This window comes from Rhinatrema bivittatum, chromosome 4 (assembly GCF_901001135.1).
Source record: "Rhinatrema bivittatum chromosome 4, aRhiBiv1.1, whole genome shotgun sequence".
Lineage (NCBI taxonomy): Eukaryota > Metazoa > Chordata > Amphibia > Gymnophiona > Rhinatrematidae > Rhinatrema > Rhinatrema bivittatum.
The window spans coordinates 450037179-450064553 of NC_042618.1; the positions used below are offsets into that span (position 1 = coordinate 450037179).

Below are 27375 nucleotides of genomic sequence, written 5' to 3' on the forward strand. Positions count from 1 at the left end.
TCAAAACAGAAACGGCATTTGACACAGACATCACATCAGACGCAGGAGCGGCATTCAACGCCAGCGCATCTATCAACACAGGCACATGCGTCGATGATGACACGGCCTTCGATGCAAAAGCGTCCACCAGAACAGACGCAATCTATTGCATCGACGCACCCATCGATGCAGACGCAATTATCGACGCAAAAACAGTGCGATATAACACGGCCAAAACAAAGGATGCATCAATCGACACACAAGAGCCATACAAGGCATTCTTATGCCTCTAGAGATTCATCGGTAGATCACCACCAACACAAATCGAAACCCAGAAACAGAGAGTCATCTGTGGAAAGTATAGTGAGCCAAAACACTCACATAAAGGAAACATATGCAAAGGGAAGTAACAAGAAGGTCACCAAGTCTTTCCTCCTCGCATCCAGATACTCCTACCCTCGGTCAGAGGACCAGACAGGTTAGCATTACATCAGAAGGACCATATGAGTCGTCCATGGAGGAGGACATTCCTATATCTTTAAGTTCCTCCTCTTCCTCAAGGGACTCATACGTGGACCAACCATCAGTTGCGCATAAGAAAAGAAAATTACAACATGGATGTATACCAGACATCCATATTCCACTGGTTGAACCATCACCGGCCCCGCACTTTGTTCCGGACGAAGGGGCAACACCGCAATTGCCAGAGGAGGCCAAACAAACCCTATTACAAATTTCGAATCTACTGTCAGGATTTATGACATCCTTGCAGGAAAATTTCAAGGTCCCTCTGCCTCCACCAATTTCTCCAGAGGGCTCAATTCCTCCATTGCACATTTCTCCGACACTTCCTGCTCCCGCTATACCACTTTTACCAGAGCCACTATTACCACAGCCAGACCTACCAAAGTAACCATGTCCGGTTAATTTACCTCAACAACCACATTCAGATCCTTCATCTCCAACATTTTCAACAGGATACCCATCAGATCCAGAAGAGGAACATAAACAACCTTACTCACCACCAGAAGATCTGGCATATCCAAAATTTATTGAGAAAGCAGGTACGGCTCTTCATCTGGAAATCCAGAAAACACCGGATCCCAGATCAGACACATTGGATCTTTTAAAGATATTTGACTTACCCAGTGAACCAGCTAGTTTACCATCTCATAAGGTGTTGGACAGTGTCTTAGAACAATCGTGGGAAACCCCGCACAATATCATCCCAGTATCTCGGAAAATTGATTTAAAATATAAAATGAAACAATCACCCTTTTACGCCACTCTGCACCAGTCCAGAGTGGTGGAATCTGCATTACAGAGGGCAAAGAAAACAAGATCCCATTCCAATACTCCACCTGGTAAAGATCATAGGTGTATTGATGATTTTGCAAAGAAGGTTTTTCAATCCTCCATGCTTGCAGCCCATATAGGACAACACCAATTTTATATAGTACAATACCTTTATGATTGTCTGTAACAAGTAAAAACTCTTCTACCGACTTCGGCAGAAGATTTGGGCATGCCTCAACCAATACTAAACATGGAAGAGGGCTTGCATCATCTCTTAAGATCCATTTATGAATCCTTTGAAATGTCCTCCCGTACCTCTGCTTCTGCAATAGCTGCACGCAGAATAGCATGGCTTAGAGCAAGTGCCATACGAGAGGATGTTCACGACAAGTTAGCGAATTTACCATGTCGTGGGGATCACTTATTTGAAAACCAGCTCCAAGAAACAGTTTCCAAATTAAAGGAGCAATCGGTAGCAGTACAATCTCTGGTCAACCCTCCAGCTTATTCCTCCTCAAGTAGGAAGTTTTATTCTCAACCAAAGAGACAAACATTCCAGAGACGACAGTATTGCCCATATATACACTATAGGCCATCAACTTACCAGCAGCCACAAAGACCACAAGTCTCTCAACAACAGCCTAGGAGAGGTAGACCTAGAAACCAACGTACACAGGGTCCAGCAGCAGTGTCTACATCAAAGACTCAGGTGTCTTTTTGAACCTCACAGGCCACCTTCTTCTCTTACCATCAAAGCGGGGAGGATACAATTCTTTACCCAAGCCTGGTCACATATCGCATCAGACCGCTGGGTGTTGGACATCATACACCACGGATACCGTCTTCTTTTCTCCTCGTTCCCCCCCCCCCCCAAATACCTACATCCTGTAAAGATTACCATAAGGGATCACCTTCAGTTATCACAGGAAATTATCCATCTACTCGATCAACAAGCAATACAACATATACCCCGTTCCTCATGGAACAAAGGGTTTTATTCCCCATATTTCCTCATTCCAAAGAAAATGGAACGGCTACGTCCAATCTTGGATCTACAAGAACTCAGGCAAATACTTAGTAAAGGAGAAGTTCAAGATGGTATCCTTAAAGTCCATTCTACTCCTCCTCCAACCAAACAACTAGATGTGTTCCCTATATCTGAAGGATGCGTAGACCCATATTCCAATGCATCCAGCGTCCTGGAAATACCTATGTTTTCAGTGCAAGGGCCAACATTATCAATACAAGGTTTTGCCCTTCAGTCTAGCGACTGCACCAAGAGTTTTCACAAAATGCATGGCAATGGTGGTGGCCCATCTCAGGAAACAACATATACACATTCTTCCATATCTGGATGATTGGCTCATCGTAGCGTCAAACCCACAAACACTACAAACTCAGGTCCAACAAACGATTCACTGTCTTCAAACTTTGGGCCTAGTGGTCAATTTCCAAAAGTCCAATCTTACACCAACTCAATCCCTACAATTTATAGTGGCTCACCTGGTTACTCATCAGGGCAGAGCTTTCCTTCCAAAGGACAGAGCAAATACCCTGAAGAGATTACTTCGAAACACAAAATCTACAAAAAAGATGTCAGCACGCCAAATACCGACTCTTCTAGGTCACATGTCTGCGGCCATATACATGGTACAAAACACTCGTCTTCATATTCGACGACTACAGTGGGGTCTAAAGAGTCAATGGTCTCAACATAATCAACCCTTGTCTCAATCAATATCAGTAACACCAGGGATGCTAATAGACAAATTGGTGGTTACGAACGAAGACACTAACCAAGGGTGCACTTTTCAAGACACCTCCACACAACACAGTACTAACAACAGATGCTTCCCACATAGGGTGGGGAGCCCATCTAGACCATCTCGAAACACAAGGTCGCTGGTCTCAAAAAGAAAGCACGTTACAGATCAATCTCCTAGAACTTCAGGCGATACGGAATGCCTTATGGACTTTCTGCACACAATTGCGGGGGAAGCGAGTAATGGTATATACAGACAATCAGGTAGCCATGTTTTACATAAACAAACAAGGAGGGTCAGGTTCTTGGACCCTGTGCAGGGAGGCACTCACAATTCTGGAATGGGTAGAGCAACAATCCATTCTCCTGCAAGCAACATACCTTCCAGGGATAGCCAACACACGGGCAGATCGCCTAAGCAGAATCTTTCATCCTCACGAATGGTCCTTACATCAAGAATTAGCGGACATATTTGCACATTGGGGAATTCCGACCATAGACCTATTCTCCACAGAACTCAACAGGAAGGTACTAAATTTCTGTTCGTTGAGGAACAGCCAGCTTTGAATAGCAGAGGATGCTTTCCCAATATCCTGGACAAAAGGCCTGCTATATGCGTTCCCACCGATTCCTCTTCTCACTCTGACAATTCAGAAATGCATACAAGACAAAGCAAATCTCATCTTAATAGCTCCAGCATGGCCGAGGCAACCTTGGTAACTTACCTTCTCCGCCTCTCTATAGATCATCCAATTCCACTGGACAATCGAGAGGATCTCCTCTCACAAGACGGGGGATCCCTCCTATATCCAATGCACAACTCCTTGCATCTGACAGCGTGGAGATTGAACGGGCAATATTGACAAACATGGGCTTACCCAGCTCGGTGCAGGATATCATCTTGGCGGCTAGGAAACCATCCACCAGAAAGAATTACCACTTCAAGTGGAAACGTTACGCGACATGGTGTGCATCTCATCAATATGACCCACGTCATTGCCCGCCGGATCGCCTCATGGAATACTTACATTCACTATATTCAGCAGGGCTAGCAACAGCGTCAATACAAGTTCATCTCAGTGCAATCGCTGCATTTCATTCTCATATTGATGGGAGATCCATCTCTACGCACCCAATGGTTTCTCGTTTTATGATTGGCCTATCCCATCTTAGATCTCCCACAACTAAACCACCAGTTCCATGGAACCTTAATATAGTTTTGGAACAACTCATGTTATCTCCATTTGAGCCTATGGATTCTTCACATATGAAGTACCTCACATGGAAAGCGGTCTTCTTAGTAGCAATTACATCGGCACGTAGATGAGATTCAAGCACTGGGTACATTACACTCCCTACTTACAGTTTTTTCATGACAAGGTGGTACTTCGCACACATCCTTCTTTCTTACCAAAGGTTATCTCCGCCTTTCATCTTAATCAGTCTATTGTCTTACCTACGTTTTATCCAAAACCACATCATAACGAGCGTGAAAAGTTGCTCCACACTTTAGACTGTAAAAGGGCCTTGGCATATTACAAACACAGGACTCATTCAGACAACAGACCTTCTCGGCTCTTCCTTACCTTTAATCCCAATTCTCCCAGATTACCGGTAACCAAAAGAACAATTTCCAGCTGGATCGTACAATGCATAAAATTGTTACGCAAAGAGAGACCTCCAACTTTCATCAAATCCTCAAGTACATCAAGTGAGAGCGATATCAAGGTCCATCGCACATTTACAACAAGTTCCACCCATTGAAATATGCAAGGCAGCAACTTGGTCATCGTTACATACCTTCATATCGCATTATTGCATAGCACAACAAACAGCGGAAGATGCCAGAGTTGGTCGTGCAATACTGGATACTCTTCACAAGTGAACTCTAAGTCTTTCTGTCCACAATTCATGGTCACGCCTTCAGACCAAACAAATACAACTAGGGCGTGACGCTAGCTTGGGACTTCCAAGACAGCATGGCTGATTCAGCCCTGCTATCGATGGGAAAAGCAAGTTTGCTTACCGTAAACGGTGTTTCCGTAGATAGCAGGATGAATCAGCCATGCGATCCCACCCACCTCCCTGGACAGATGACCTACAAAATACAGGAGTTCACCCTACTACTTAATTACAGACTTAGGAGAATCTGTTTTCTCCAGCGCGGGAACTCTCGCACAGCTGCACAGAGCAAAGCTCTGTGTAACAACTTTGAGAAGCTCCGCCCCCCCGGGCCTGAAAGGACAGCCCAAGACAGCATGGCTGATTCATCCTGCTATTTACGGTAAGCAAACTTGCTGTACCACCAGCATCTGTGCAGCTTCTGGTCCCCTTAATGTCAATGCTAATAGCTCAAACTTATCCAACCCAAAGAGCTTTTCGATGAGCTATAGCCGGGTTCATCAACCTCTGGGAGTCCTCTTCCCACATGTGGAGTATCCCAAGAGGTGTGTTTACACAAAGGCACAACCACGCATTTGTCCTGTAGAACTGTGACAGACGCAAGACAGCTGCGCTTCGGGTACTTCTTTTTGATGAATGTCAGACAAAATATAGCAGATGCAAAATCAAATGACTATATTGAATTTAAAAAAAAAAAAAAAAAGGCTTGACTGATGCAACAATGGAAAGCTTAAACAAAAAAGCCTAACTCAGACGAGAAAGAGATGAAAATATCAAACTAGAAGGGCCCACATGGAAAAACACTTTTTTTTTTTTTAAATGAGATGTTAATCTCAAAATAAATGTTGACCCAGGCAGTTCCACAGCAAAAATGGAACTCAGAGTCTGAGTGACACCCCTGACGTAGGACAAATCTGCACATACTCAGAGCTTCTGAAAGGAGCTAGAAACTGTGAAGTTGAAGTTTTCAGTCGTGGCTCTGTCTGATGTCACTCACCTGTGAGGATTCAAAACATCCTACTTGTCCTCTGAGAAACTGGTGAATTACAAACCATGCTCTTGATAATGCATCCAAAATATTGCTATTGTTACATTTGCTATCGTCAAACATTTCACTTGTGTCCTTCTAGAATTAAGACTATACGGAATGTAGGGAAGAAGCTACTACAGGCTAGTATTTGTTCACTTTTTCTTCTGTTCTTTCTTCCTCAAAGTTAATGTGTTTTAGTCCATCGTATGTCCGACTAGTCCTCTTTGCAAAGAGACTAAATAAAGATTTGGATTCAAAGTCATATTCATATTGAGTCAGGTTAACATTGATAACAACAGGTTGGGAACACAAATATGGTTCTGGAACTGGCCAGCACAAACCAAGGTGATGACGATGGAGCTGAAAGAAAAAAAAATGTCAGAATATATACTGTGTATGTTACAGATTTTGTTCCAATCAAGTGTTCCACAGGATGCTTACATTTTGAAATCTTAAAATGAATGGAAAGCTGCTTTGTTCAAAATATACAGAAAATTGTACCATTATAAAGGAAGGATACCATAATTTTCCTTTTAATACACCACACCGAACAAAACACAACATGAAGGTGATACCAATAAATATTGCTTAATACCCAACACATTCTTCTCTCAAAAAAAGTTATCTTTTCATTTTACTGAATTTAATTTTTTTAAATATGAAAATCTTAAAATCTTATATTTCAAACCATTTCATGTACATACAAAAAATAGTGAATAAAAAAAATTTGTATTGGACGAGTTTGTAGGTTATAGGTTTCATATATGTCAATTATCACCCGGTAATGAACTGCATGTGTCTTTATAATCATTAGCCACCAACTTCCTTCCAATTAAGCTATTATCAGCATGTTGGAAAAACAAATTTTATATGTTTATTTCAATTTTATAAAGCACTTAAAGTATGCACGTATCATTCACTATTTAAAATGTTTGTCCATATACTTGCTGTTGTATTAATGTTAACAACATGAACAGTCCTTGTCTTCTAAACAGAACAAGAGAGGTCTAGAACGGGTAAATGTGAATCAGTTATTTAATCTTTCAGATAACAGAAGGACTAGGGGCCCACTCCATGAGGTTAACATGTAGCACATTTAAAACTAATCGGAGAAAATTCTTTTTCACTCAATGCACAATTAAACTCTGGAATTTGTTGCCAGGGGATGTGGTTAGTGCAGTTAATGTTCTTGGAGGAGAAGTCCATTACCTGCCATTAATCAAGTTGACTTAGAAAATAGCCACTGCTATTACTAGCATCAGTAGCATGGGATATACTTAGTTTTTGGGTACTTGCCAGGTACTTGTAGCCTGGATCGGCCACTCTTGGAAATAGGATGCTGGGTTTGATGGACCCTTGGTCTGACCCAGTATGGCAATTTCTTATGTTCTTAATTTTCAATTGATGCTACAAAGTTTACTGCAGTAAGCTTTTTGATCAATTTGTAACGTGTCGTTTTTATAGCATCAATTGAAAATTGAGGACTGTCTTGTGCTGTTTAGAAAACATGATGTCAACATTAATACAGCAAATATATGGACAAAAATTTTAAATAGTGAATGATACATGCACATTTTTAAGTGGTTTATAAAATTATTGCAAACAGGTCGACCATTGGTAGACCCCATAAGTCGAATAGTATGGTGGCTGTTAATTGTACTCGTGTAGAAGGAAAACTCTGAATATCTGTTAGTGTTGGAAATGCCTGAAAAATAGGTGGCTTGTAGAACAGCTCAATTCCTACCTGCCATTGCCAGATCTTTAGCACATCCTAGAAGAGAGCCCATGGCCCTGTGCCTCCCTGTTTGTTGACATAAAACATGGCGACTTAGTTGTCAGTTTGAATTAGAATGCTCTTCTTAGAATGCTCTTCTTAGAATGCTTCTTAGAATGCTCTTCTTATTGCGCTCCATTCCAGAAGACTGATCTGAAAGTGATTGTCTTCAAGAGACCAAGTTCTTGAGTTCAAAAAGATCCTTTGTGGAAGTGTCTATCACTAAGATTACTTGATAGAGGGAGATCTACTTTGTGGTCTCCCCCTAAGTACATGGGGGTTCAATCAATAGCATAATTCCAATTTCATGTGTCTGGAAATTTGTATTATGGATAACAAGGGTTAAGTTAGTTGGTCCCACTGACATCACAGATCCTACTATAGGTGATTGATATGGAAGCAGGTAAGTGGAACTACATGAATGGACGGCACCATATGGTCTAACAACCAGAATCGCTCTGGCCATTGAGTGCTACAATTTCAGTAACTCGTGAATGAGCAATCTCATAGTGATTGCTTGTTCTGGTGGTAAAAAAATGCTCTCCTGCAATGAATCTATCCATACCCCATTAAAATTTATCTTCTGAGTCGATACTAGATTTGACTTCTTGAAATTCACCAGAAAACCCAACTTCTGCAGAAGCTGAATAATCTTTTGCAGGGAGACTAATCCGTCCTCTTGAGAGCTGCTGTGACTAGCCAACCCTTCAGGTACAGGAATACTTGGACTTATTGATGCTGCAGGTGTGCCACTACTACAGCCAGGCATTTGGTGAAAATGTTCAGAGCTGCTGACAGACTGAAGGGGGAAGTACTCTGTATTGATAATGAGAAGAATCCACCTTGAAGTGAAGGTAGCACTAGTGGGTGGCATTGATTGGTATTTGAGCATGTGCATCCTTCTGGCTGTAGGGAAAAATTGTGCTGAGGGAATTCTTTGAATTTCTCTTAGAGCAGATACTTGTTCAGGCTTCTCAAATCCAGAATGGGTCTCAATCCCTTCCTCCCCACGATTTTTAGGGGATGAGAAAATACCGGAGTAAAATCACTGTCGATGTTGAAGTGCAGGGACTGGCTCTATTGTCAGCTAATGAAGAATCGATTCCATTTCCAGGCAGAATTGCATTAAGTGAGAGTTCTGGGCTGAGGGCTGAACAATGAGGAAGAGATGGTAGCCAGAGAAATACAAACTGTATTCAAATTTCTCGATTTTGAGGACCCAGTGGTCTTTAGTTATCTGGGGCCACTCTTCCAGGAAGACCTGGATTCTCCTTCCCACTGGAGAAGGTGACCTTTGAACATTTGTAAGGATCAAAAACTAGGCCCAGATTTTTGTTGGGCCTGCTGCATCGCCTTAGGTTGATGGCATTCACACGGATGAGAACAAGTCAGCAGTTGTTGGTGTTACTGAGCTGGAAGAGGCGGAAGCTGGTACCTTTGATAGGGTTGGCATGGGCATCTCTGGAAGTATGGCCTCTTGTAAGATTAGGAGTATCGTGAAGGTCATGGTTACTTGGGCCTCACTGAGAGAGAATGTACCACCACATTCTGTTCTTTGAGTGATCCTCTCTCTAAGCTTTTCTCCAATAAAGTGCTTCCCCAGACAAGGTACATCTGCCAACTTTTCATAGTTGCATGTATATTGCTGGCTCTTAATCAGAGCATGTGTCGAGCTCCACAATATGGCATCAAATTTTTCATAGAAAGAATGAAGGCAACGTCGAATACTTTTTCATATCTAGAAGCGGTTGAGGATAATTTCTGTTTTCGGTTGGTTGAAGGAAACATTTTAGTTTTGTATACAGTCATGTAGATATTGTACTGTATAAAAATGATAAGCAGAGATATGAGCAGATGGCATTGAACTCTGAAATACTTTCTTCCCAAAATAGCCTAGGATATTTCCATGGAAGCAAATTAGAATAAATGTGTTTTTGTACATATAAGCGCCGAATAAACCTGACCAGGCTTTTGTTACACGTTACTAACCTCTTATTGACTAAATCACAGGGTGAACTGCTTCTTGCCAGCAATTTTAACTGTGTTTTCAATGCTTCCTTTGACAAATCACAAATCTCTAAGAACTATAAAAGGAAGTTAGAGTCAGGGGTAGTAATGTTCTGTAAAAGATTGTGCCTGGTGGATGTATGGCGAATACTACACAGATTATACAGGAATATACTCATGTCTCGAGAGCCCATAGCACAATGTCTCGGATTGTTTACATTCTTATAACTGAGAATTTATTTGCTAAAGTAGAGGTCGCAGAGGTAGGTTCAATAGTCAAGCAGACCATGCACCGGTTTGGGTGGACTTTTGGCTCTCCACAGCCAGGAAAAACCCGAAGGTCTGGCAGTTTCTGGGGCATTTGGCTGGAGATAAAGATTTCCATCAGTTTATCAGACAGAAGTGGAAAGACTATGCTAAAAACAGTGGGCAGCACTGTGCTGACCCCTCACTGTTTTGGGAAGTGAGCAAGGCGGTGCTCCGAGGGGACATCATAGCGTATTCCATTGCCAAACGGAAAAAAATAAATGCTGAAATCCTTAAATTAGAGACTCAGCTTCAAATTGCCAAAGAAGTGCTAGCGGAATTCCCATCTCCTTCCCATATGGCCTCTTATAGGGCTTGTCTAGCTGCTTTAAATGCCCAATTACATTTACGAGCACAAAAGTCCATTAAAGCCTCGGAGCACTATGTCTTCCGCCATGGGGACAAATCAGGTAAACTTTTAGCGAGGCTTGTGGTGATAAAACAGAAAAAAAACTTTATAGGGGGATTGAAGACTCAAAATGGAACACAGGTTACAACAAGTCTGGAAATATGTGAAATTGTCTGCTTATTTTTTGAAGGGCTCTATTGAGGGGACAGGATGGGGGGAAGAGGAGGAAGAATCCTTTTTCCAAGATATAAAATTGCCCCAAGTCTCTAATGCCCAACAAAAGTTTCTAAGTAGACCCATTACAGAAGGGGAACTACGAGAGGTGATCAAAACAAGCAAAAACCACAAATCTCCAGGACCAGATGGTCTTACCTCTGAGTACTATACGATTTTGTGCTCTTGTATAGTGGGCCCCCTGGCATCCTTTTTTAATCATGCCCATGAAGAAAAATGTTTCCCTGCTCACTTTAACAAAGCCTATAATGGTCCTACCTAAACCAGGGAAGGACCCATTCCAGTCTTCCTCTTATCGTCCTATCTCTCTTTTAAACTGCGACCTAAAGCTTTATGCACGTATACTAGCCATTCAACTAAATGCAGTCTTACCACGGATAATATCACCGCATCAGGTGGGGTTTGTTGGGGGTCGGAATGCAGCGGCTCATGTTATCAGGCTCCTCTCTGCGATAGAAACCTCTCATTATTCACATATTGAATCTATGGCAGTGGGGTTTGATTCTGAGAAAGCCTTCGAGCGTGTGTCGTGGGATTACATGTTCTCAGTTTTACAGCGTTTTGGATTTCCAAGCCAGCTTATTAATACCATCTCTATTCTCTATCAAGACCCGGTGTCATATATACTACGGTAGCAAACGATGTCCTCTCAGCGGAGGTCACCATTCAAAGGGGGTCTGCCAGGGCTGCCCTTTGTCTCCCATTTTGTATATTCTATCCCTACATCCACTGTTAAGGAAATTAGCTGAGTCCCCCAAAATTCAAGGGCTGTTATACAAACAGGGTAATTTTAAAGTGGCTGCCTTTGCAGACGACATGCTGTTATTTCTAACCAATCCTGTTTCTTCTTTACATCATGTGCTCCATATTCAAAATACTTTTGGACGGTTTGCAGGGTTAAAGATAAATGTGAAAAAGTTGGAGGCCCTAGATGTCCTCAGTACATTGCAGTCTACTTGGCTGGGTCAGTTTCCCTTGAGATGGGTCTGGTCATCGCTCAAGTACCTGGGGATTTTTATTCCAGCTAAACCCCACCAACTATATGAACTCAACATAAGCCCATTGAAACAAACTGCTTAAAAACCTTCACTCTTGGCAGGGTCTACCCCTCTCTATATCTGGTAGGATATTATTGCTGAAAATGATGAAAATTTCCAGATGGTTATATCTTTTTCACATGTTACCCATTTGGTTGAAAAAGAAAAGATATTAAGGACATTCACCAGGAACTTATTAAATACTTATGGAATGGTAAACGGGCTTGCATACCCTTAAAGACTCTCATGCAACCTAAACAAGAGGAAGGTCTTAACTGTCCTGACCTAGAAAGCTATAATCATGCGAGTCTTTTGCAACATGTGCGTGACTGGATATATGACACGGAGATCCACTCCCCTGTGGGTCACTATAAAAGTTGGATAGCACCATTTGCTCCTGGGGCTGTGTTGCATCTTAGTGGCGCACTCCTCCCCACACACATAACCAAAAGTGCGGTCATTCGGCCCTTTCGAATGTTTTGGAAAAATATTTGCAAATTTAAGGTGATGTCGGGGTCTACAGCATGTATGCCTATCCGAGGGTGCCCTAGGTTTCAACCAGGCATGACACAAATACTCTTTCAAAACTGGTATGGGCTTCGACTGAAATTCCTATTCCAATTATTAAAGTTTGATACCAACCCCATACAGATTTTCAGCTTCCAAGAGCTTCGAGAGCATTACTCACTTCCTTCCATGGACTTTTATGGTTGTTTACAATTGAGACATTTTATACTTGAAGAGCAAAGAGTAAACCCCACCTTTTCCCAATATCATGGGCTGAAAAACTTACTGACAGGCGCGGATGGCAAGCATAAAATATGCTCGCAATATTATGCTGCACTGAAGGCCCTCAACTTACTTCCCGTGTTACATTCAGTGACCATGAAATGGAACAAGATGCTTCCACAGGAGATTTCGCAGAGTGACCTCAGGTCTTGTTTCAAGCATATCCCATTTACAGTAGAAAATGTGACTCAGAGATAAACTATACAATTTTTTTCACCGTATTTATTACTCACAAAGCCAGGCCTATTATATGGGGGATCATCACGGATAAATTGTATACCCGCTGCACCCACGGTTTTTGGTCCTGCCCTGCATTGCAAAAATTTTGGGAGTATTTCCAAAATCTGATTGTACAACTCTGGGGAACAGTCCTTCTATTGGATCCTATAATATGGCTCCTTGGCACAATCCACGATGCAGACATAGCACTGGAAGAAAACCAGGTCCATCTCCTGGATAAAATCCTTCTTATTGCCAAAGCCACTGTTCCAGCGCAATGGACTACACCAACTCCTTCTTTTGAGAAAGTGTGGGAGCAAAAATGTCAGCAGTTAATTCATATGGAACTCTGGACTGCACGGCAGAAATCTATCACTTGATTATAATGGGACAAAGCTTCTGTGAGCAACTTAAATGACTTTACTCCCTGATGAGGCAGCCGCTTTTCTCCCCCAGTAGCTTCGGCCTAGACTGCCATACTTGAGCATTTGGGCAGGTTTCACTTAATCCCATAATGTTAATGTTATTGCATTTTCTGGAACTCTCTGGACTATAAATTATGGAAATACATACTTTGTGATATCCTCCTGAGTAGCTAAGTATGATTCTGCTACCAAGGTCTTTGGGGTGGATGTGGGGTGGGGGGGGGGAAGGAGGAGGAAAAAAAAGGGGGGGGGGGACTAACAGGCTGGGGTTATAAGAGGATTAGAGGATGATTGGCTGTTGAAGAAAGAATCTTGTTTATTAATCTAATCCTATAAAGGAAACAGTATATAAGGGCTTTACAACAACACCAGTTAAATTTTAATATGACCTGATAACCAGCGGGTGGAATAAGACAATGATAGATGACATTATGTACAATTATTTTGGACCTGCTCTATTGCACCACAGTTGTAATAGCCAATGGTTTGGAAATGTTTGTTTGTTATATTTGATTATACTGTTAATAAAAAATATTCACACAAAAAAAAAAGGTTTTTGTTGCCTCTTTTAGGGCAGATTCTATGACAACTGAATGAAGTAATTGGACTAGACCAAACCCCGGTGGTTTCTGTACTCTATTTGAGATCCAATTTCTTTGCTGTAGGGTTTTTCCCACATTCTCATCTATAGCTGATTCAGAATGTTATGAATTGGGAGAGCCACTGATTTTTATGGAGCATCTAGAACTTGGAGTCCAAAGACCTTCGTCCATGGCTCTTTATCCTTGCATATATTTATTCTGAAAAATTTCCCAATTTTTCTAAAAACTAAAGTCTTCTGAAGGAGAGGTATGTTCTGATGATGTATTAACCCTAAGAGGGTTATTTGGTCGAGTGACTGACATGTCCTCTGACCTAGTGTGGGTGGTACATCTTCCTCGGAGACAAGTATGGTCTCCTGTTCTTGAATAGGAGGCCTGTTGGTGATAAGTGGCACCACAAAACATATTGGGGCATTTCTAAACACAAACCTTCTGTTATCGGACTTGTTGGAGTAAGAGCTCTAGTGATGGGAAGAGATAGAAGCAGCATATCTCCCTCTGCACCTGATCATGGCCAACAAGTGTAAATTTCTGCATGATGCCCATGGTCCAAGGCTTGATGTGTAGAATGATGCACTAATGAAATAAACACTTTTGGCTTTGGTGTAGGAAATTTGCATTTTGATGGTGCCAGGCGTTTCAAAGTCTTTGAAGATGCATGCTTCGATTGCATTTACTGATACTACTTCAAATGTGTCGAAAAGGTTAATGCCCTTAGGAGTATGTCGATAGCATTAGAATTGCTTGCATTGAAGACATGCCGGCATTGTATGCCCATGCATCAATGGACCATTCATTGGCTGTGCTGATGCACCATATTTGGGACCAATGCACCCTGTGACAGCAGCATAGATGGGCAATGGTGCCAGTGCGACGTGTAGGTTGGTGCGTCAAGTGCTCCAACAGTGCAGATGAACCATGTTTGGAAGATTTATGCTTATTCAGTGCTGGCTGCTCTGATGGCCCCATGGAATGATGCCTCTTCTTTTTCAATGAAGGACAGTCAGCATTACTTGACCCTGAGGTTTCAGCCTGCTTCATCAAAGAGGATGTTTTAAGGAGTTCCTGTTCAACTCTTTTCCCAGCAAGGCAGAAAATGCTGCTCTGCAGGAGAAGGACAGACTGCAACTTCTAAGACACTTACCCAGTTCCTTTATTTTATATGCACTGGAACGCTGAGTTCACAGGTACATCCAACCAGCATAAGTCTGCTTGGTTGTGATCCAGACCCAGGCACTGATAGCATAAATTATGCCCATCTGTGAGGGACAACACCTTACCACAAATGTGGTTTTTAAAACCATTCACTGTAGGCTGCTTCTTGCCACACATCTTGAGGAGGCAAGATGCCTCTCTCATTTCTTTTTTTTGTATGTGACATTGAACAGTGCTGTTGTGGGTGCTGCAGAGGCAAATGAAAAAGAGGAGGAAAACTGAATAAAAAGGAAAATATTGAAAAATTATGATAAAAATAGAGACTGAATACACATTCATACTCTGCTCGAACAAAAAAAATGACTGAGGAAGCTCCACTTGGGAATTCCCACACATGCTCAGTAGAGCTAAAAGATGTACTAGCTAGGAGAAACTAGTCCATTGTGTTGCCAGATGTCGTCACCCATGACATCATGGCTAATTCAGCCTGCTTATCAATGCAAAATAAATGAAAACACTAATTTTTTATCATTTGACTTTACCACCTGGTTAAATATCAGAAAAATGTACAAAGGTCACATATTGCTTTCTCTTGTAATCAATTAGGGGTAACCCCTTATGTCCATTTTTAATGAGTCTTTTCTGGCCTATTTTGTAAATGGAACCAGAAACTGGCTTGTTTTAGATTTCCATTTCACCCATACCCAGTGGCAGATTAAGACTCTCTGGAGCCCTTGGGCACTAAGACTTTTGAGTGCCCCCCACCCATGTTGCTTACTTTGTAGGTTATATACCAGTCAACCTAAGGGAGTGAGGAGCGCCCTAGACACATACTTACTGTGCTTATTGGATAATTTGGCGCTGTCCATACCTGATCGGATTTTGGAATCTTCTATGGAGGTCAATAATGAAAGGGTTTCTCTGGTTAAGTTTAGGACTTAGATATACAAACTTCAAATGTTTAATATTCCACCTCACCAAATGGATACGTTTTAGCTGGGTAAGACTGTGTGAATCCATTTCAGAGGCAGGGGGGGCTTAAACTCAACCTGGTCTGGTTGTGATGGAGAATGGATCCAAAGTTTTTTGGATAAACCTACCTGGATTTATTCAGTTGGACTTAACCAATTACATTTCCTGCTGAATATTCTAGCCAAAGTAGGCCAGGTAAGTTTATCTAGAACTCTGCATTGACCTCCATATCTGAATGCACATAACTGCATCTTGTACCCAATTCCTTAAAAACTTAGGGGGTCATTTATCAAATTGCTTTATGGTATTTTCGCATGCAAAAAAACATCTTTAGCGCATGCGAAAATGCCAAAACACATGGTGCGATGCTAATCTGGAAAAAGGGAGGAGTTTGGGGTGGGATTTCTGCCAAGTGGGCTGGCTTCGCAATTTGCGCCTTTGACATGCAGAGTGAGACGTACGAACAGAACAGTTCACTCTGGTGAAGATTTGATGACCTTCGGAATGAGGAAACACACACAAAGATGAGATTTGTACAATCTTCTCTCAACCTAGCTTGATGGACTTTCTACCTGGGAAACATCAAGCTAGGTTGAGAGAAGACTGTACAAATCTCATCTTTGTGTGAGTTTCTTCACACCGAGGGTCATCAAATCTTCACCAGAGTGTACTGTTCTGTTCAGACGTCTCACTCTGCAAGTCAAAGGGGCCCCTAACCCCTACATTACTACTTCAACCTTACTTCGAGTTACTAGGTGGGCCTCATATAGAGGTATTAATACCTAAGAACTATAAGGGCCTTATAGCTAGTCTCTCTCTGTATCTCTCCCCCCCCCCCCAAGTGGTTGTAGGTAGGAATTGCAACAATTGTGGTACTTACCATAAAGTGCGAAAACGTTATCACACCTATGCGAAGCGCTAAGATAGTGCACTTTGCAATAAACAGGCTATTACCATAAAATACACCCCTTTTCCTATCACATGCGATATTTATTGCATTCTCACAGGACAAGCAGAATGCTAGTCCTCACATATGGGTGACATCACAGGATGAAGCCCTGTATGGAAAACTTTTCTGTCAAAGTTTCTATAAAGCTTTGACTAACACTGGCACACTGAGTGCACTCAGCATGCTCAGCCTGCAATTATCCCTGTGACCCCAGGTGTCTCTCTCAGTCTTCTTTTTTCCACTCTGCAGTAAGCATAGCAGTTAGGAGCTCTGTGAGAAGTTCTAACACTTTTTCCTCAAGGAAACACAAACTTTTACTTCACAAACACTTTTTCCCTGCATGGGTCTCCCTTAGCGTACATTTATTCGACGCTCGGTGAGTACTATGCCCTGTTTTCCGGTCGATTCCTGTCATCTCCCTGGCCTGCCAACCGACTGCGGCCTTCCTTCTCCCTATGTTTTCATAGTTAGCCACATATAGCCTGCGAGTGTCCCTCTGTGACACTCTGCCTGGTTATTAGCGCTAGTGGGACAGGGACTTCCACGGTTTCCGTTGCCGCCAGGGCCTCTGTCAAATCCAGGTCCTTCGATTTCCTCTGTACCCTCACACAGTCGATGCCCCCATCGCTACCGTCGGTACCCACTTCCAGACCGTCCTGCATTCTTCGACACCATCGGTACCCCTCCCCCGAGGTACATTGATGCCATCATTCCCTGCATCGATTCTATCAGTGCCATCCATGTTTTTCATCCATGGCACTGATTTTTCCCTGGGTTTCATTGATGCCATCGTCGATTCCATCGATGCCCGGGTCAATGGCATCAATGCCGATGTCTATTCCATCGATGCCCAAGTCAATCCCATCGATACCGTCGACGCCCGTGGCCATGCTACCGATGCCGTCGGCGCCCGCCTCCATACATCGATGCCCTTATTGCCCACGTCATTTCCATCGATGTCTTCGACGTTCCTATCGATGCGGTCATTGACTCAGTTGATGCCAGCATCATTTTTTCCGATGCAAACAATGTTTTTCGATTCTCGATCCCACAGTTTCCATAGATACCTACGCAGATGCCATCAGTGCTTTTGTCACTGTTAACCTTGCTTTGCCCAGGTCATCGACGTTTTTCATATATATATTTTGACGATGCCGAGGCCGCTTCAGCCGCCATCGATACTATCAATACCAATATAGCACCTCCATGTAATGCCCTCACCTAAACACAGTGCTCCATGCTTTGGGTTCTTATTAAATCCCTGTATTAGCCTACGACACTACATAGTGCCAGGAGCAGTGCAGGCATGCTGATAGTCCGTCAACATTCACCATCCAAGACAGCGAGGGCATCCACCTCAGCGCTGGGGAAAGACCGGGCCAAGCACCGTGGCACTCATTGTCACTGGCACGGTGACCGTCTGCCACCGACGCCATCCAGCACATCTGTGCTATCCTTCTCGGTGCTGGAGAATGCCCAAGCTGAGCACTGTGCTGGCAGTCCTTGGTGCTCCAGAAACACCGGAACGAGTTCCGGAGAATTCTGGACTGGCGTCACAACACATCGAGCCGCTGCAACAAGGGCCGGGTTCACGAGTCATAATGGTTCCCCTGTACCCGCGGCGTGCCCCACCAACATCGGTGCGGGATTGTGGCCCTCCACAAATTACTGTTGTAGCGCCAGCCACGCTCAGCCTGTCTCCTCTATACCTACGCTACCATACCAGGTTTCAGAGTTGAGACGGACATAGAAACATAGAAACATAGAAACATAGAAATGACGTTACGTCCGACAGGCTACCCCTCTATGACTCCTGAAATCCATGGAGCCATCAATCTTCACCGGCTCGTCCTTTGGCGATCCACGTCGGATGGTAAGTAGTCTAATCCCGCTTCAGCAGCATTCCCATTGAGATCTGTTCTCTAATTCGGGCCACATGGTTCGAAAGGTTCTAGGTCGCCTGTCTTCCAAGAACCATATTAGTGTCACATATCGCTATTGCCAGCCATGTCAGACACCATACCAAGAGAACCTCTCTACCATTTATTTGGGATTGCATCAGTACATTCTCCCGTTGTCAGCAACGGGACCCTGTACTGATTAATACTCTGGCTTCTGGTTCCTAATTCAGGACCGAAGTTCCAGATGGATTTGCTGATCTGCTAAACACGAGATCCAGCAAATATTGCCTCAAGTGCAAGTCCACCTCGAAACCTGGCGACAGGTCCTGACGTTTTCTTGTTCAGCACACAGAAATGCGGGTAAGACTTTACCACTCACGCTCCCTTGGGAGGTTAAATAATATCCAGGTTACATCAGCCTCGCCAGATGGACACCTCCGGGTCTCTCAACTTGCCAAATGTCAGAGCGGCCACCCCACTCTGTACCAAGATTCACGGTACACTCCCCTGGACGCTACAAGGCGCAGGGGGGGGGGGGAGGTTGGGGAGTTTTAATTTCACTATTCTTTCTTTCAACAGAAAGTAGATATTCTCCGCCCATCCTGGACCTCAGAAATACCAACTTTCTTCAGAAGGCACAGGTAAAATGCTTCTATATCGCAGTAAGTAGGTTGCCTCTAATCTTTCTATGTGCTTCATGGTGAGTCAACAATATTACAATCCCAAGCTCTGCCGGTTGCACCAGCTCTGGCAACTGGGATATTTCATTAAATCACTATCTGTGACTGCTGTTTCTCTACGGAGTACAACATCATTCACGCTTTTCCTTGCATGGACAGCTGCATAACCACAGTCAATCCAAGCAAGGAGCTCTAACTTCTTCATGACTCACTATAAATCTACTACCTGGGATTGCTGTCACTGCCATAAATCCCTTATAAAAAACTTCTGGACACCACTGTCACAATGACCTTCCTGTCCAGCAACTGCGCAGACATTCTAACAGATTCCTATATGTCCCTGCGCGCATATTCCATAACTTCAGCCCCTCACTTCTTTCATTGTCGGGCCATGGGGTTTTTTCACTATGCACTTTCCTCACTGATCCAAAATTGCTATGGGTTAGGTTCAGTGAAATTTTATTATCAGTGGGTCTAAGCTGTTCAACCGCTTTCGTCCCTCATCCATATTGCAGATCTAGAACCAAAACCTAGTCTGCTCCTGCTAATGCTCGCATTTACTCAGTGTTGTAAAGTTTGACCTAACATCTTCTCAACCCAATATGCGTCTATTCTGCTCAAGGCACAGTTTCACATGAACTTCCTGGAGCTTGTAGCCATGAGTTATGCCCTTATGCCTTCCAATACTGCCTCTGCAACAAATGTTTGTGCATACAGACAGACAGCATAGGGACAATGTGCTTTTCCAACACACAAGCACGCATAACTTCTTAGCTGCTCTGCTAGGAAGCTCCGTAGCTCTACCCTTTGCCCTTGCTCGCTCCATGCATCCTCGGGACACTTATCTGACAGACTTACTGAATGCACTAACAGACCTCCTTCATATAGGTTTCCATCCTCTTGAATGGTCTCTGACTACATGTGTAGCGAGAAAAATCTTCTAGCGCCGAGGTCAACCTAACTTGCCCTCTGCGTCCGCGTCGAACCATACGGTGCACGGATTCTCCTCCCTACACGTTTCCAATGTGTTCCCATAGGCACCTTTGTTCCATCAAGGCCTTATTATATGTGTCTCTTCCGCTGCCTCTCATAGCCAGCACTCTTCTAATGCTGAAACGGGACAGGGTTCACTGTTCCTCAGACCCACGTCTTTGCCGAGACCAGTATGCTTCCCATACTTCTCAGTCTATCACACCAGTAACCAATTCGCCTTCTCACAAATCAGTCTCATATCATAGACTCACTGATGTTCTCAGGTACTGATAGCATCACAAAACCCTTCCACACCCAAATCCTACCATTCAAAATGGCATGATTTACCATATGACGCTTACAAAAGGGTTTTACCCTTTTTCTTTTTTCTACACCACTCTTTTTTCTTACTCCCTTGGATTCTGCTCCCCAGACATCCTTCACATGGGTATACCTCGGTTCCAATTGGCATACCACTTGGGAGTGGGGATACCCGTTTAACGGTCAACCCCTTCTGAGTCAGCTTACCACGGATTATCCACTAATCAAGCCACCTCTGTTTTCACTAGTCACGGAATGGGACATGTAATTCGTGCTTACAAGACTCATACATTCTCCGTTCAAGCCTTTCCATTCCTCTCACTTAACAGTCTGCCATGGGGAACTCTTTCCCTCATAGACATCACTTCTACCAACAGGGTCAGTGCGTTACACACCTTGTTACATACTCACCTGGCCCTGCGTTCCTCCGTGACAGACTGCTTTTACGTTTTCAACTTCATATCTTTCTTAAGGTAGACATTGCATGTCACCTTACTCAGAATATACTCTGTCCACTTTCCCAACACCTCTCTCTCACCAAAGCGAGAGGGTTTTTCCACTCCTTGGATTGTAATTGTGCACTTGCATTCTAGACTGCACTACACTCTATAGGAATTCCACCTAACTCTTTCCTTCTGTGTCAAGAGCCAAGCTATGAATTCCAGTGGGCAAACAGACCTATTCTTCCTAATTGACGGTCTGTATCTCTTTTTCCTACCAACAAGCAGGCATTTCACTACAACACTGTGTGTAACCACACTCTGTTCCGTCCGTCCCAACCTCCATAGCTTACCTTCGGCCGGTGCTGCTTGTACATATTTATCAGGCTGTGACCTGGAGCTCTCTCCATACCTTCACAGCCATTATTGCTTAGATACGACTAGCCGGCATGCTCCATGTTTGGCCAGTCCGTCTACTCCTATTCTTTTCGGTTTAACTACCCAACATCCTTCCACCAACCCGTTAAGGGTTTCAGGATGCCCTCCGTTCCAAATTCCACCCCCGTCATTGCACCTTTTGTGCGTCTTGGGTGCATTTGGTGCACTCTCGGGCATCCTCAGCTCGGTACTCACCCATATGTGAGGACTACCATCCTGCTTGTCCTGTGAGAAAGCAAATGTTGCTTACCTGTAACAGGTGTTCTCACAGGACAGCAGGATGTTAGTCCTCACGAAACTCACCCGCCACCCCGCGGAGTTGGGTCTGTATAAGTTTTTACTTTTATTTAGTTTTGCTTGCGCTTTTTGCTATAAGATGAGACTGAGGGAGACACCTGTGGTCACAAGGATAATTGCAGGCTAAGCATGCTCAGTGCACTCAGTGTGCCAGTGTCAGTCAAAGCTTTATAGAAACTTTGACAGAAAAGTTTTCCGTACAGGGCTCCATCCTGTGATGTCACCCATATGTGAGGACTAACATCCTGCTGTCCTGTGAGAACACCTGTTACAGGTAAGCAACATTTGCTTTTTGATAAATGTAGGCCTTAGTTTGTATGATAATATTACATTGTTGCACATAACTTTTGCTCCAAAAGCATAGCTATTCTGCACCTATCAAAAACTCCTTTCTATGCCAGATGTTCCATAGGTTAAACACTTCCTTTTTAATATGGACTACCCTGCCACACTTTCATTGCATTACCTTAATTAAAAATCCATCTGTGCAGTGCCATACTATTCCTTCAACTTTACCCTGCTGGCTGCTTTCAAACCACAAAATTAGATCATCGTGCCTCAGGGAAGGCTGGTTCTTTATTTGGAATGCTCCGTGTGTTACAAGAAGATGAATAGGATGCTTTTTGCTTCCTAGTCCTAAAAATAATTTAAAAAAATAACCTCCATTATGACTGAAATTATTCAACATTTTCCCTCAAAATAAGATTTGAGCACTTAGCTGTCATACAATTTTTAAAACTATTTTCACTGTGTAAAACTGCATTGTCGTTTCTCACTTATCCCAAAAGTAAATATAAACTCTTGCAGAAAGATTAAGTACAGCAGTTCCTTAAAAATAATATTCTTAAAAATAATTAAAATATACATTACATAGTGAGAAGGGAGTCAAACTTCACCAAAATCTTGCAGGAACAAAATCTAGAACAGTTAGTGAAGCTGTAATAAACTGTAAAATGATCTGTCACTGGGGACCTAGTTACTAAAGTCAAGTTTAATTGTTCCCTGCCAAATTCCATCCAGCTTGTACACCTGGAGAAAACAGGGCTGAATTTCAAACACTTAATCAACTGCAGCGCAGAAAAAAAAGAGACTGAAGGGAGACCCCTGTGGCTACAGGGATTATGGCATCCTGGGCATGCTCAGTGTGCCAGTCAAAAGTTCTAGAAACTTTGACAGAAAAGTTTTCTGTGATAGGGCTCCATCCAGTGACATCACCCACATGTGAAGACTACATCCTGCTGTCCTGAGAGAAATACTGAATGACTGTTTCATCAGGCATAAGACTGTAATCACTTTTAAAGGACAATTGTTAAAGCAATCTAGCTGCATTAAAACAGATTAACACACCTAGCCTGCCCTCCTCTAGCTGACTAAAACTGTTTCCCAACTAGTATGGCACAATAAAATTCACCATTGCCTAATGCTCAGTTCCAGACCAACACCCAGACTCTGCTCTCAGCACCTTGCAACAAATGCTGTTCTCTGAGAACATATCTAGTTTCACATATATAGAAACATACAGCAGAAAAGGACCAAATGGTTCATCCAGTCTGCCCAAGCTTCTTAAGGTAGTAACTGCCCCTCTGTGCAAGTTACCAAATGTGCCCAACAGCTCATGAGTTTTATTCTCTCTCTCAGCCTTCGTGTTTTTTGCCTTTGTCTATTGCCAGCAGTTTACAGGGTCCCTGTGTAGTCAGGCTAGGCCTCTAAAAAGGGACTTGGCCAAGTTCTTATCCAGGCAGAAGTTCCATGAGATTTAGTCTGCCCACCAGGCATCTATGGAGGCCCAGACAGCAAAAGATCAAAGACAGATTGCCAACCCCTTCCCCAATCCTGCACAGGGTACCTGATGGAAAGTGCAATCCCGGGGGGAGGGGGGGGGGGGGGGGTTAGAGTTGCAGAAAAGGAGCTCATCCTCCCCACACTCCTAGCAACTGCATTAGTCTCCATGGTCGCAAATTAATCATCATCTCTGGTGCGCTGGATGACATAGCCTCCCCTCTTGCCTGCCAGCATGCTCTGGCAGGGCAGTCTCCTAGATAGAGAGCCTGAATATGGGCTTCAGCAGTGGTTTGGCATTTGGATGCCCATACACATCCAAATGCCAAACCACTTGTGGGAATCTATACTGGGACATCACACATCACAAACATGAGGCACTATCAAATGCTATGGAGCCCAGCAGTGCTGGATGCCATTCTGCATTGGCAGGGAGCACTGAGAGGAAGGGATCACCTTGCTGGTAGCTGAAAGGAATCAGTAAGTTCTGCTTGGGAAATTTTTTAAAAAGTACTGGGGAGAAGTAAACTAGTGGGGTATATTATTTAGTGTGCTTGTTAAATAGTCAGTAAGGCAGCTAATAAACAGAAGTTAGTGTGTTTGTATTTCCCAACCATCCCTAGCTCATCCTTTAATTTATAGGCAGGTGTCACTGTCACATACAAAAAAAAAAATCTGCCTTTTAAATTCACTTCACGAATTCCCCAAACCTTATTGAGAGTTTGATCATTCCCTTGTAGGCTAGTACCAGATATATAGTGAATACACTAATACATTTAAAGGACCCTAATTATACCCATTCCTACTCCCATAGCAACCTAAACCTTAACTAGGAACTGAACAAATTTGAGATGAAGGCAGCAGTCCAGCAGCAAAAGGGGGGCCTCCCAGTCTTTTGCATCCAGTGTCACATTATGATTTTTTACACACTGCTGAGAAAATTTACATGTGCATCTGATGCAAAGAGCTCCTGTCTCTCAGAGAACGAGTCCCATCTCTGGAGACAAGTGTGGCAGACCTGGAAGAGCTGAGGCAGATAAAGAGGTATATAGAAGAGACCTTCAGGGACATAGTAGCCAAGTCCCAACTTCAGACTGGAGGAAGGTCTCGTGATCATAGAGCATCAACATGGTGCAGCAGGAAAGGATCTTGTAGCAAGGACCTGCTCTCCAGGTGGTACATTGTCCTCTCGCACAGAGGATGTGTCTCCCAGGTCTACTGCCCGGGAGGGAAGGGTTAGGTTGGCCATCATAGTTGGTGATTTGATTATAAAAACTGTAGATGGCTGGGTGACTGGTGGGCGTGAGGATCACCTGGGAACATACCTACCTGCTGTGAAAGTGACAGACCTCACTCATAACCTAGCTAGGATCTGACAGTGCCAGGGAGGAGCCAGCTGTTGTGGTACATATGAGCACCAATGACTTAAGAAAATGTGAGAGAGAGGTTCTAGAAGCCCAATTTAGGCTCTAGGGAGAAAGCTGAAATCCAGAACCTCCAGGTTAGCATTCTCTGAAATGTTTGCTGTTCCTCACGCAGGTCCCCAAAGGCAGGCAGAGCTCCGGAATCTCAATGCGTGAATGAGATGATGAAAGGAAGAGGGATTCAGTTTTGTAAGGAACTGGGGAATCTTTTGGGGAAGGGGGGAGTCTTTTCTGAAGGGATGGGCTCCACCTTAACCAGGGTGGAACCAGGCTGCTGGCACTAACCTTTAAAAAGGAGATAGAGCAGCTTTAAAACTAATCGGAGAAAATTCTTTTTCACTCAACGCACAATTAAACTCTGGAATTTGTTGCCAGGGGATGTGTTTAGTGCAGATAGTGTAGCTGGGTTTAAAAAAGATTTGGATAAGTTCTTGGAGGAGAAGTCCATTAACTGCTATTAATCAAGATGACTTAGAAAATAGCCACTGCTATTACTAGCATCAGTAGCATGGGATATATTTAGTTGTTGGGTACTTGTCAGGTACTTGTAGCCTGGATTGGCCACTGTTGGAAACAGGATGCTGGGTTTGATGGACCCTTGGTCTGACCCAGTATGGCAAATTTTTATGTTTCTTGTCATGCACCATCCAGTGCCAAACACCATAAAACACAGTTGACGCAGACTAACACCACTGAACATCGTGCAGTGCCAGGTGCCACCAAGCAACATCAATGTTAAGCGCTGCCGGGGGCCACCAAGTGTCCCCAGTGCCAAATGCCACTGTCTGCCATGGGCACCACTGAGTACAAGACAGTGACTTTGTGTGCTGTAGGCCACCGGGTACTGATGGAATTGGCACAGGTGAAATATATAATGGATGACTGGCACAGCTGATGCCATCGCAGAGCACCAACGTGAGCACTGGCTGAATCAATGTCTGTTCTCGCTGTGCGATGAGCATAGGCAGCAATGCTGACGCTGAACCAGTGTCTGGTGCTGCGTTAGGTGCAGCTATGCCGATGACTGCAAGGACAAGCAACATCACACTTATGAAAAGCAATGCAGACACCATGTTGATATTCAGAGCTGCACTACTTAATGACAAAGTGCATCAAGTGCTGGTGCACAGAGATGTTTCTGGGGTAGGTTAGTAAGACATTCATCTGAGCCCTCTACATACACAAGTGAGTCCTGCTCACATATATAGAGGAATGGGTACCAGGAGAGGAGAATTAGATTAGAGCCTTGTTTTACTTTCCTTCTGAGGAGGGGCAAGGCCTCCAAAGGATCCCTCCTATGACAGCTTGCAATCTGGACTCCATGTCAGTGGGGAGCTTCCAGGGGTTATACTTTTTCAGGAGCTAAGCCGGATGATGGTACAGCCTAAGGATCGAAGCAGCTCCTTAATGGTCTCCTCTATGGAGCTAAGGAATGGAAAAGCAGAGTCAGCTAGACTGCTATCAAAGACATTTAAGATTATATCGCCCTGACGCAGCATTGGCGAAACATTGTCAACATAGTTGTCTTTGCAGCAGCTGTTTTCAGGCGCTACTGGAACAGCATTAATAGTATTTGACATTCATTGCGTTAAGAAGATTTGTGAAAACCTCATTGACAGATAAGGATAAAAAATTCTTGTCTTCCATCGGGCGAACTATTGCTAGAATTAAGTTGAATACATTAAGGGGTAGATTTTAAAAGGTGCGCGCACTACCCGGCGCGCACACATGCATGCCCGATTTTATAACTTGCGAGCTCAAAATATAAAATCGGGAGTCGGCGTGCACAAGGGGGTGCACATTGTGCACCTTGCGTGTGCCGAGCCAAGCTGCACTGCCTTCCCCCGTTCCCTACCCCCTACCCCACCTTCCTTTCTTTTCCCCTACCTCCTCCGCCCTTTCCCCCCCTACCTTTTTCTTTTTCTTGTTTTAAAACTTACTTCAGCCCTGGGGCTGAAGTAAGTTGTGCATGCTGGCCAACTGCCTCTGACCCCGCCCCGCCCTGCCCCCTTAGTAAAGCCCCGGGACTTACGAGCATCGCCAGACCTTTTGAAAATAGGCCCGGTGCGCGTAAGCCCATTTACACGCGGAACCCTTTGAAAATCCGGCCCTAAGTGATTACAAGGACTGTTATAGCCATTAGACAAAAGAAGATACATTTGGCTACATATTGAGGAGAACACAGATTCTTGAAGATCTTTTAAGGATTAAATTAAATAAAATAGATTTTACCTAAAATTCAAAAAAAGAGAGGTTTTTCCTCATCTATGATTGCAATGACTACTGGTGTTAGACTTGATGAAATACACAGTCAGAACCAGTGCTGAGGTCTTTTC

General features: G+C 43.6%; 1 protein-coding gene across 1 annotated transcript in view; it reads right to left on the reverse strand.

Moving 5' to 3' along the window:
* Positions 1 to 5548: 5548 nt before the first annotated feature.
* Positions 5549 to 27375, reverse strand: part of C4H12orf29 (chromosome 4 C12orf29 homolog) — a 60484-nt gene continuing 38657 nt past the window's right edge. The window contains exons 6-7 of the mRNA XM_029601667.1: positions 22303 to 22472; positions 5549 to 6329 (exon numbers count right to left, since the gene is read on the reverse strand). Coding sequence (XP_029457527.1) covers positions 6111 to 6329; positions 22303 to 22472 — 389 coding nt within the window. The 3' untranslated portion in view covers positions 5549 to 6110. The remainder of the gene's footprint in view (positions 6330 to 22302; positions 22473 to 27375) is intronic.